Consider the following 12,898-nt stretch of genomic DNA (forward strand, 5'->3'; position numbering starts at 1 on the left):
AAGGTCTTGATCGGTCGTACATAGATATTTTAGAAAAATTGACAACAGTATGATTTGACCTAATCATTTATTTTTAATTTATTTTGTTGTCAGTAATTTAACGTTCCTCATTGTATCGTTTCCTTCTGATGAATACGGTCACATATATGTTTAGTCAGTCTAAATTTATGGAATTATGAATTTAAAATGTGTAATTATGTTTTTGTCTACCAACAGGGGTGAGTGTTTAAATATTTAAAAATTTTTGTTTTAATTTTCTCTGGATAATTTTTAATAGAATAATATATGTTATTAACTGTCTTTCCACAAACATATTACTGTTTTTTAAAAAATTTTGCTACACATCTTCACACGATGCTTTTACCTCTGGTTGGTGCACGGAAACAATTTGTTAATTAACAATAATTGATTTTCAATTGGCATTATAACTTGGAGTATATGGAGCTTTGTATTTATTATCACTTGGTCGCTGAAGATGGTCTAAATCACAGACCGAAACGTTCGACTGTATTTTTAATTGTAAGATTAAATTAATTTTTCGCATGATCAACTGCGTTTGACTCTTTATAGCCTTATAATTCACGATTGTTTATTTGTTTTTAACAAAAAGAGTCTATAACTAGTTTTTATATTAATTATTTAAATTGGTATACATAGTTTTTGATAGGCTAAGGGTGGAGCCACAATAGGATTAATAACGAATTAGGAATAAGGAATAAGAAATTTTAGCCTATCAGAAACCGTGTATACCAATGTATCCGATTTCTAATAGGTTAAATTTTTTACTCCTTATTCCTTCTATTGTGGCTGCACCCTTTCCCACTCTAATGGCTCCCGCAAACAGAACGCGGTAACGCTTGCCGCGCGGCGGAAGTTGCCGCAATAGCCAATCAGCGTCTCGCTGGCAAGACATTGATTGGTTATCGTGCCAACTTCCGCCACGCGGCAAGCATTTCCGCGTTCTGTCTGCGGGAGCCATAACTTACCCATTTCGCGCATGCGCACTCCATTTTTTCCGACATAAAATCAGGAGAGTTGCCACGTATATACTGTGACATAGTGTCAGGTTATACATGCTATATATATATATGTATATATATATTTCTTTTATTAAAGTTTAAACAAAAAATACTGCAAAAGTACATTTTCAGACTGATTTTTAATAAGTAACGGAAAAGTAACGAAAAATTACCTTTCGAGTAACGATAACTGTTTTTAAAAAGCGATAACTAGTAACGGTAATTCGTTACGTTTTTTTTACTCAGTAACGAGTAACTGTAAGTTGTTACTCTTAAAAAGTAACTTCCCATTCCCCCCCCTGCATATCAATATTAAACTTATGTATGTACATATAGCGGAGAAACGTGCGCAAGCCGTAGCTGCTCACATGGCGTCCTCATCAAATACCAAGACGACAATGTCATATACGAGTGCGATTATGACGGCCGGTAGAACGGGAACAAAGGTTGTCACAACGCAGTCGTTCGCAGCGAAGCTATCCGATGTCACTGCCTCGACTCATAGTTCCACTACTGTCATACAGTCCACTCAAATTGCACCTGTAAACAAGCAACAGAAGCCCATGGCGCAAGCCACGACCGTAACTATCATGTCGGTCACGTCTGCGGCAACCGCTCATACAATCAGCCAGCAACAACAGTCTATGGTCAGTCGTACATCGCCGAAACACTGCCGATCACTGCCAATTTTGCCTGCTACATCGGCAATAGCATCTCACTATCCCGGAAAGTCAATCTACTCTGCAGGAACGATTGCAATTTCGTCGTCAGCGGCTACAAACGCCGTAGTAACGACAAACTGTCCGGATAATTCGATCGTTTCAACGTCAACCAGTTCCGTTCGAGTGACACCTTCGCCGCCGGTTGTATCGCTGCAAACGCAGACGTTACCGCCACCATTACCAACGGTACAGCAGCAGCAACAATCGATGCAACAGCAATCGCAGCAAAATATTCGCAGCACTACGCCGATCGTGTCTCAGGAGCATCAGCAGCAGCAGCAACAACAGCAGCAACAACCTAGTAGCACGCCTCTGGAGTATTCTCTGTTTAACGATACTTTTACTAAAGTCACGCAACAGTCAATGTGGGGAGGAAGAGAAAACGAAACCCAAAAAGGCATGAATTTTGCGACTGTTGCGGGCGGTGGTGTATCGTCAAACACGAACTCTGGCCCAGCTGCGGCTAAATTTGACAGTTCCCCACCGCAGGTACGTTGTGAAAATGAATTGTCTCTATTTAATTTTTTCGTACATAAGAATACACACAATACGAAATACATAATCTTGTTCTTTCATTGAGAAAGTCAAAAGTAATGTACACGTAAATTTCGCATAAATATATTTAAAAATTTATTTTACTTCTCCATCCTCTATTTTGTAAGCAAATGGTACGGTGCAATATTCAAGTATGCACGAGAAATTTGCATCGAAAGTTTCCTTTTTTTATGTAAATTTTTACAGAAAATGTGTAACTTTTTTAAGTAAATGATTAGGCAACGCATGTAATAGGGAAATTATTCAGAGTTGCCACAAATCAGGAAATCAGGGAAGTCAGGAAAAGTCAGGGATTTAGCACACTTTTCGGGAAAAATAAAATAGCTATAAATAAATTTATATTGCCTTGTGCTTCTATGATCGGTTTGGACTACCTTTTTTGTTTTTGTTTTTTTTTTTGTTTTTTGGAATTCGTTTCCTGAAGAAAATATGCATCTATGTTACATTGCTGGATCTACAAAATATTTAACATTTTTCGTAGTACGATAAAAATACAAGAAACATTGCAAAATATGTATTATTCAAAGTCAGGAAAAATCTTAAAATTTTGTCAGTAAATCAGGGAAATGTCAAGAAATTTTACGTTTAAAAATTTGTGGCATAAAATAGCTGTAAAGAAATTTATTTATATCACGACGCCACAATCGATAAAATCATTTCGCTTTGTTCTTCAAGCCAACTCGGCTGCTAAAAAAAGATCTTTGTTTACAAAATTTCAAAATTGAAGACTAAGAAGGCAAAACTTTTGGCAGAAAAAACTAATGAACTAAGTGCTCTTGATGAAGAAATAACATCACTGATGTCATTAACATTCGATTAAAAAACTTGTACAATTTTTTACGTTGCAGTATTTAAGTTTTCTTTAAGGATTTGAAATTTTAGTTGTGTTAAAAAGCTAACGTAAACTTGTAAAGATTTAAAATGCTTTACTAAAAACATTGAAATTTTAAAGTTGTCTGTTCTTTTGTTTTATATGAGAAAGTTCTATGTCACTTATGAACAAGTGAGTAAAATAAATGTTATTATTTTATAATTTTATGATTTTTTTTTTTCAAATATGTTAACTTTTATAAGTAGATTGAGATTTTAATAAACAGGACATAATTTTGATAAAAAAGAAACTGTATTCATTGATTTATGTTCCTTATATTTTAAGTATAGTAGAGTAAAAAGAAAGAGAGGAAGAGGAAAAGAATCATGTTCATACATAATAAAAGGAAAAGACAAAAAGTACTATTAACTTAAAACGATAAAATGTAGTATCAGCAACATTAATAGTATTATTTATTAATAGTATTAATAGTATTATTATTACAACATTAATTTAATTACACTGTTACGTTAAATTACTCGATCAACAAAATATATAACAATTTTCAAATCAGGATGAAAATACAAAAACTATTTTAAAATATTTATATTGAAAGTCAGGGAAAATTACAAAATGTTGTCAGTAAAATCAGGGAAATGTCAGGGAATATTAGGATGAAAAATTTGTGGCAACCCTGATAAAGTTTATTTAATAAAGTTAGGCAAAATTCATATACTACTTTGCTTGTCCTTTGCTCGTTGGTAAAGAAAAAAAAGATTCTGCTTGCTTTTTTTTTCCATTGCAATCCTTTCAAAGCGTAACAGAATCAAGAAAATATAAACATTTTAAATTTTATCGAGCACAGGTAGACGCGTCCAAGGCTCCGGGATACCGCGGTACAGCAATGTGTTCCCCGGTTTCCAGCAAGCCGGGTAACACGAGCAATACATCAAGCAACGTTATTGGCAGCGTGGTATCATGTTCCGTGCACAACAATCCTATGCAGCCCGCGCAGTTTCAATCTTCGACGAGCTACAGCGAGCATCCAATATCAAACAAACCGCCCGGTAGTCTAGCGGTGGCTAGACCAGTAATACCCCAACAGAACATTGATATGGGAACGGGCATGGCGGCACAGTTCAGTAGACCAGCGGTATTTCAGGGTGATCTGACAACACGGAGCGCGACGACTCATCAACCGGCAGCACATGTGATACCGTCTACATCACAACCGGCGCTGGATGTCAGTTTGTTCAAGGCGGCGAACAGCGGCAGCGGCAGTTACGAGCATCCGAACGTTAATTCCAACCTGTTGAAAATGATGCCGAACGATAGTCAGAATACCGCTGGCCATTCTTTGCTACCGTTTCATCCTCACATGCAGAGTTTCGCTCAGACTATCGCGCCGTCCGCCTCCGTGATCAATACCACCGTTAGTATGTCAAGATTGAACCCGCGCGCTCCTGACTTCTCTAGTTCGCTTCACCTGAGCAATAAGCCGCAAGTAACGATGTTTAATGCTGCCGCCGGATCGGCAGGATTGCACCCGGCCAACATGTTTGCCGCAACCGTGCCGGCACCGCCGCCGCCCGCCAATAATTTGGCGATACTCGGTAATTATCCGCTAGGAAAGTATCAAGCGCGGGCAACGCCAGCAGCGAACCCTGGCATCTCGACGACGGCCCAGACGACCCGTTGGCCATTTGCCACACCGGCACCACATACTGGCTACCCGCCACACCAAGATCCCATGATTAGCCAGATCGGGTTCTCCAATCAGCTTGCCAATATTGGTGGTCAACCCGGTGGTGGTAGTGGTGGTGGTGTTGCCGGTGGTAGTGCTGGTGCTGGTGCTAGTGGTGTTGGTGGTGGTAGTGCTGGTGCTGGTGCTGGTGGCGCTGCTGGTGGTGGTGCTGCTGGTGCTGCTACTGCTGCTGCTGCAGCCGCTGCTGTTGCTGCTGCTGCTGCTGCTGCTGCTGCTGCTGCTGCTAGTAGTGGTGGTGGTGGTAGTAGTAGTAGTGGTAGTGGTGGTAGTGGTGGTGGTGGTGGTAGTAGTGGTGGCGGTAGTGGTAGTGGTAGCGGTGGCGGTAGCGGCAGCAGTAGTAGTGGCGGCAGCGCTAGTGGCAGCGGCGGCATGGATCTGATTACAACAATGGAAAATGGTGGTTCGCCGGCCATATCTCCCTCGTCGCCGGCGCAAGTGACTCAGGAAATAAGCCAATTGAAAATCGAAGACCGCAAGGTACCGCGACCAATTGGTACTGAAAGAGCAACATGGAAGAATTACTCGGTAACTGGTATGGGTCCGGGCGGCGATGCCGATTCCATCAGTTGGATGCTCAATGAGAAACTAGCGTGGTCGAATTGTAACCTGGCACCTGGTATCGACAGGCACCAAATGTTTCGATCGAATCCCACCTATAACCAACGTATATCCAACGTCGAACCCGAGCTCCATCAAATAATGGAACCTTCCTACCAGGTAACTGTCAATTCTCTCGCGATTAATTATTTGCAATTTTTCTTATCGATTTATTATACTTTGTACAATATTGCTACGTATAATGATAAGAAAAAGATCCAGGACTTAAGGGGGTACACCTAAGTAAAGGCCTTAAAAAAAGGCTTTCTTTGTCAATTTTTTTTTTTAAGTAACTATTAGGTTTAGAAGAAATATGAATTGATGTATCAATTGGATACACCTTGAAAATATTTTAAGAATTTTTATATGTCAAAATATAAATATATGACGTTGTTGCTCAACATTGTAGACATTCCGTGTTCACAAAACATGGTCCATCGGCTCTGTAGGGAACTCAAATTGTAATTATCTTAAATAAAATTTGCTTGAAAATTTCAAATCTATATGAGTGTAGTTTCAGTTGAGCATAGCAATTTTTTTTTTACGAAATGGCAATGGTTAACCCTTTGCGGCATAGTGACACTCCTGAGTGTCACCTTTTTCTGTACACTTTTTTACATTTTTGAAACACTATTTCATTAGTTTTAATGACAAAAAGCATATAAAATGTATTAGAGAAAATCCCTTCATAGAAATAAAAAAGAAAACAAAGGTTATTGTTAATTAATTGAACGTTATAAATAAATTACAATTTTCAACTGTTTTCCGTGTAAAGAAAAATGTATGCCGCAAAGGGTTAAAAAAAGAAAAATTTTTTTTCACTACATTATGAACTTCTTAAACATCTCGCCCCTTGAAAACTAACAATTAAAAAAAAAATCCTTACGCTTAACTGAAATTATACGTTTTGTGAAGCTACTGTTCAAAGATGAGCTCAATCGGTCGAAAATTGTTCGAGTTATAGATAGAGCCAGTTGAAAAAAAAAAAAACACTTTTGAAAAAAACACGTTTAAAGTTTCAGTATTGATTTTTTAATAGAAATCTATCGAATTTGTCAGCTTAGCATAGTGAATCTATTCCAGGGCCATAAAATGAATTGTCTGTAGCATCGGCAGCATCATTTTTTGCATTTATATCCTTCCTGAAATGCATTCTTTCTTCGTGCGTTGTCTAAATTCATATCTATTTAGAGGACGTTGTCTTTTTCTACAATCTCGATTTCTGTTACGGTTATCGGAGATTTTATACTTTTTCTATCCATCTTTTATTTCACGTAGAACACACACACTGTAAGACGAAATGTGGTATACAAAAAACTACAAGGTCGAGGGTCCTATTGTGCGTTCGATATAGGGCGACTGATCAAGTATTTCAGGTATTTCAACGATTTCAGCGCACTTTGCGCCCGTTCCCTAAAACTCACATAACTCGAGAAATACTTGGAATTTTATAAAAACCTTTTAAGAGCATATTTTTAAGACATCAATCTTTCGAAGCAAAAAAAATTTTTTCGATTTCTTGAAAATTTTACTCAGGTATACCTCCTTAAAACTGCACAAGTACTTGTAAAAAAAACTTACAACTTGAAAAATTCATTGTAATTTATAAAGATAAAGCTACTTTCTGCTTTGATAATATATATGACGACTATCTTACGGTTTTACATAAATTTGTATATTTTTTTGTAAAATGACAATTTTTGCAAAAAAAATTAAAGGCAAATTTTCCGTATTAACAAAATTAAAAATCATTATTTCTCAAAGTATTTCTCGAGTTATGTGAGTTTTAGGCAACGGGCGCAAAGTGCGCTGAAATCGTTGAAATACCTGAAATACCTGATCAGTCGCCCTATACCGAACGCACAATAGGACCCTCGACCTTTTTGTATACCTACATTTCGTCTTACAGATTGTGTGTGTGTGTGTGTGTGTGTTTTTTCAAAACTAGAAAGTTTATTGGACCGCCATTAGTTGTTCGTAGCACGAGGCACGATGGATAGAAAAATCATATCCCTGTATGCTTAATTTTATATGCATGCGCGCGCGTGCGTATGTGTGATTATGTATTTTTTATGAATATTTTTTACGAATACTCTCTTACGAATAAAGAATTTTTGTCATATCAAAGATTAAGCAGATTCCGCAGACTCTCTATCATATATTAAATTGTTTGCACGCGCGCATAATTAACTTTATCGTGTTTAGGGCCATGTGAATACACAACAGCCTTTCCCAGCTAATGGAAATACGGCATTGTCACTCATACCAGCATTGGCGTTATTACCGGGACAATTTGACCTGTCAGAACTCCCGCCGGGCGAACAGTCTAAGATAGATTCACCTGCATGGGGAATGCCTGATGCCGTACAAGACAAGCAACATCCGGTAAGATTTTTTTATCTGATAAAATCTCTTCAATTTGAAATTTTTTTTTTTTCTTTTTAATTATGGAAAACGATATGGTAATACTATTGTAAAAAAATTATGTATTTGTTTAATTTAATTGAAAAACTATCAATATATTAATTTCATTTATTTGCAGGCATGGACTAAATGGACCCACTAAAAAACAGGAAATAATTATGCTAACACAGCTTCAACCTCTAAATTATAACATATTTTCATATTTTGGATCTGATGATGGAAAAAAAAATGAGAAGAGATAGTAAATTAGCAATAGTCTGAATTGGATCAATTATTTGTAGGCATATAAATTATATTACGATCTTATATTCATTCAAACCCAGATTGTCTCTTAATATTGCTTGTCACACTAGAGGATAAGATGATAAATCCTTAATTCATTACTAATTCCCGAATTAATTACAGAATTATAAGCAATATCCACAAAAGCAAAAGAAAATGAAAAGAGAGTCTATGCTGGTTAAGAAATACAATAGTAGGGTAATAACAATGTAATTAATTATAATTACCTTGGATCTGTGTTATTGCTTTTCTTAACCATGCGAATGGTTACATGTTCCGTTATCAATTGTTGATCTACAGAAACACTGCTATTTCATAATAACTGAATATTAATAATAATGATTTATTTTCTACTGTCGAAAAGGATCTGAGTTTGCGAGTTCAGAGTATTTTGTATTGAAACATATTTAATTCAAATCCAAAACGACGATCTAGATACACATAAAAATTATACGTACATGAAATTGAATACATTTTGCATCTTGCCATTTTGTTTCTATAGTAGCGTTAACTGACATTTAACATTTTGTCAGATATATATATATATATATATATACATATATATAAATGATTATAAAACAAACTCTCATGATAGTGGAATTTTTTCGCTAAGTCACAATAAGTTCAGTCTTATATATATTCGTAACATTATGTTTTAAATCGTTACTTCAATCTCTGCAGTAATGATGATGGAACATTTAACACAGATCGTATCACAGATGAATACAATTACCAAGCAAAGCTCTTACTTCGGATTACGATTGATTTAAATTTTGTTTGCTTACGTCGAGTACAGTGCTTCTAACACTACCATATCGAACGATAGGTGAAAAAAAGAATTACGTGTTGCCATTTAGAGCGCTGTAAAGAAACACTGTAAAACTTACGGACATGTTACAATCGTGTAAATAATTGCTTTGCAAAACGATACCGATTACTTCCATATTGCAAATTGAGAGTGACTGATGAAGATAGCTCGAATGAAATATGAAAAGAAAGGTGTAAAGAAAATCTTGGAAACCATATTGGCTTCATCGAACCTGGGTATACATTACTCTTCTTCCACTTTTGCACTTGCGCTTCACAAATTCTTTATTATAACTCTACTAAATTTGACTGTTGCTTCTAAATCTGTGCACCAGAACAGATAGATAGTAATTAGAAAAAAAAAATAAAAAGAGCGGAGCGTTTCTTAGCGCTAGAGACTCGCCGATTACATCTAATCGCACTTAAAAAGCACTTTCACTTTATTTCCATCTAAATAACTATAGTTTTTTTTTTTTTTTTTTTTCCCAATAATTGTACGTTGAGTGTTACGTCATTAACTTGATCGAAGATGTGCGAACAAAGCGTAAACGATGAGCGACATAATTCCAACCGATTACTTGAGTAAACAGAGGAGATCGGTCACACAGCCGCGCGTTTCGATATGATACATTTACATCTCTCTTTGCATTTGTTTCGTAGATGAAGTTTTTTTTTTTTTTTTATCGAATAACGATCACCATAATACGAATCGCGCACTATTTCAAGCAGATTCATCGAGCCACGATCGTAGCGAATTGTTATCGACCTCACACGTGCCGTGTAAAACGCGAAAACTCTATAACTCTATACGTACCATACGCCATGCGTAAACAACCAGGTTCTCGGGAAAATCCAATTTATGTAAACGTTACAAGAGATGTGTCACGAATCGAATATACAATGTACTAATAATATATTATATATACCGAATCCTATTCAGATCAATGAATGCAGTTCATTGTAAAAGTGGTAGTGGGCCGTCACAACGCAAATGAGGATATAGTCGTGCGCGTCCCTAGTGCGACAGTGCTATTATAATATTATTATTGCTGTGGTGGTGTAATAATGTTTATTATTATATTATAGTTATTATTACACGCAAAATATAGGAAAGAAAGAGAGAGAAAACAAAAAAGAAAAAAAAAAACAAGTACATAGAAAGGGAGGAAGACGTCACCCTGCTATCTCGGCTGGACTTAGTAATGATATAATAATATTATATAGATGAAAACACACACATTACACACATACACTCGAATATATGAAATGTTCATTTCGATTTGAACATTTGAAAATCTTTTGGTGGGGATTTCGGCAAGTGTCCAATACATAGCGACGATATACTATATAACTGAAACGGTTCCCACACGCGCGTAAGTTGAGACGATTATGATGATGAGAGAAATAATGATGAAGGTAATGATGATAATGATAATGATATAAAGCTCATGGAAATCGTACGAGGGCTTTTTGACCTATATTCCAGGGAGCGCTTCAATTATTCTCTAAGGATATATTGTTATAATTTAAAGCCTATTTTCAAATTTGATTTATGATAACTGCGATATATGATATAAAACTATTATATGACATATAACAATAAAGCAAATAAATATAACGACGACGAATTGCAATCTCTTCATTTTATAACAACCTGCCCTTGATTTTCTTCAAAGATCCTTTCCACACGAATATCTTTATTTATAAATCGGCATATTATTTAATTTCAATCCTTCGCTTTCATTTGTTTTTCTTCGTACAATATTACGAGCATTTAAAATCTCTGCTATTTATGAACATATCTCTGACGCAGACCTCACCGATTAATTTCTAAGGAAATAATTTTTTTTCAATCTATTGAAATTTACAATAGATTGCGCGTATTTATTACACATAATAAACGAATTTTCTTTTACTGTGGCGTGCGCGTTTGTGTATTTATTATTTAATAAAATTCCATACAATTTTTTGAAAATTAATCACTGTTTCTCAAAATCATCTTTACCTTTCGAGTTCGCGCACGCGCACCTCGCGATTTCAAAATATCAAACTTTTTAAACTTCAAGTTTTTGGTTTTTCTCTTGAAATGAAGGATATTGAGAGTAAATTTTTGTACAATGTCGCTTTGCACGTATCAGCGGTGACTATGAATAATAATAATAATAGTAATAAGTTGATAATATCTACACTTCTCAACAAAATTAAGGGATCACTTGTTTCATCCTGCAAACTTTGAGATAGAATAACTTCGTCAAAAATCATCGTATCGAGATGTTTAAAAGAGCATTTTAAAGCTTGAAATCTCTGCTTTTCAGACCAGTATTCCAAAAAATGGTCTCACCGATATTTCGTAAAGTTACACAAACATTAATAAAAGTGCGTCAAACCTGAAAATTTTATACGAAATTTGAGAAGTTCCACGGAGCCAAGTAAAAATTATGCACGAATGTGGTTTACAGCTTTCGAAAGAGTGAATCTTTACCTTCAATTTGTTTTTTTGTTGAGCTCTGTACGACTTTTTTTTCAGAGTTATTCAACGTTGAAGTAATAAGGCCATTTTTACTTAAAAATCGCCCTTCGGCTGAAAGGATCCAGAATCTCTGCGTAACCACAGCCAAAAGTGACTGACAACAATGTCACGTCACAATATACATATAATAAACATCCAGCATCCATAGACTTAAAAGTGTTCATGCTTTTCATATTATTTCGAATATTTATTTGGAATAAATAGAGATTTTAAATAAATTTAAAAATGAATAAAGGGCATAAGAGTCAAAAATTAAAACTAATCTTATATGTCAATTTAAAAAAAACAATTTTATTACGAAGATAAAATAGAAGATTGATGTTCTTAACAATATAATATGATATTGACATTAAAATAATAATTAGATATTGATTCTAATGTCAATATCATATTATATTGTTAAGAACATCAATCTTCTATTTTATCTTCGTAATAAAAATCTTTTTTATTCATTTTTAAATTTATTTATTAACAAAGAGTCCTTTATACATAATTTTAGAGATTTTAATATATGCGCACAGATTATTACGAAAAAATAATTGTACTCTCATATGTCCGTTGTTCCATTATTATATTGTTTAATTTCAAAAGATCGATATCATTAATTTCATATTATAAAGTCGAAATATTCTTATCCAAATCAAAGCTGAGCTATTTTCCTAATCTTATACCCGTATTCATAGTCAGGCTTTATATTCAGGGCTTCCTTTTTATCTTCAGATGCTCTATGAATTATTTCATTGGCTACTGAGTATCTAAAAATAAATTTAAGGAAGTCTTAAGTACAAGGTCTAATTATGAATACGGATATTACTTCGCTAACCATTGATGCGTTTATCAGAGATTTAAAGTCGCGCGAAAAAGAAAAATCCACGATATCAACTTCCGTTAAAAACACAGTAAGGGAAATAAACACAGCAGTTCATCATAGAAAAATGTTTAATTCAAGAGATAAGCTTATACATTAATAATACAAAAAAGAAGAAACAAAACTTTAGAACATTTTTAATAAAGAACATTTTTTATAACAGTCACTTTTTTTTTACATTAAATAACAAATTATTAAAAAATCGAGAACTTTACGCTATTTTGCCACATCAGCGTGAAAAGCATTGAAAGTATCTCTCTTTCTCTCTCTCGAATTGTTGTTGTAAATAATATTTACGATTTCGAAATCCAAACTACATAATCTTTTTTATTTCGTCGTCGATTTGGCTAATGCGATAAAATTCACGATTTATTGTACAGTAAAAATAATAAATATTTACATATGATATAGCATATTTTACACAGTCAGTACTGCTCGAAAAAGTTGGTATTGATTGTCAAACATGAGTTGATAGCTCTCTCTCTCTCTCTCTCTCTCTCTCTCTCTCTCTCTCTCTC

At 34.9% G+C, this 12,898-nt stretch overlaps 1 protein-coding gene across 1 annotated transcript in view; it reads left to right on the top strand.

The window, feature by feature from the left end:
* mask (multiple ankyrin repeats single KH domain) overlaps window positions 1–8,211 on the top strand; it is a 41,285-nt gene extending 33,074 nt beyond the window's left edge. The window contains exons 25-29 of the mRNA XM_018541666.1: window positions 1,356–2,230; window positions 3,973–4,918; window positions 5,234–5,589; window positions 7,675–7,854; window positions 8,012–8,211. Of these exons, the coding sequence (XP_018397168.1) occupies window positions 1,356–2,230; window positions 3,973–4,918; window positions 5,234–5,589; window positions 7,675–7,854; window positions 8,012–8,035 (2,381 nt within the window). The 3' untranslated portion in view covers window positions 8,036–8,211. The remainder of the gene's footprint in view (window positions 1–1,355; window positions 2,231–3,972; window positions 4,919–5,233; window positions 5,590–7,674; window positions 7,855–8,011) is intronic.
* Window positions 8,212–12,898: the final 4,687 nt, after the last annotated feature.

This window comes from Cyphomyrmex costatus, unplaced genomic scaffold, assembly GCF_001594065.2.
Source record: "Cyphomyrmex costatus isolate MS0001 unplaced genomic scaffold, Ccosl1.0 scaffold298, whole genome shotgun sequence".
NCBI lineage: Eukaryota > Metazoa > Arthropoda > Insecta > Hymenoptera > Formicidae > Cyphomyrmex > Cyphomyrmex costatus.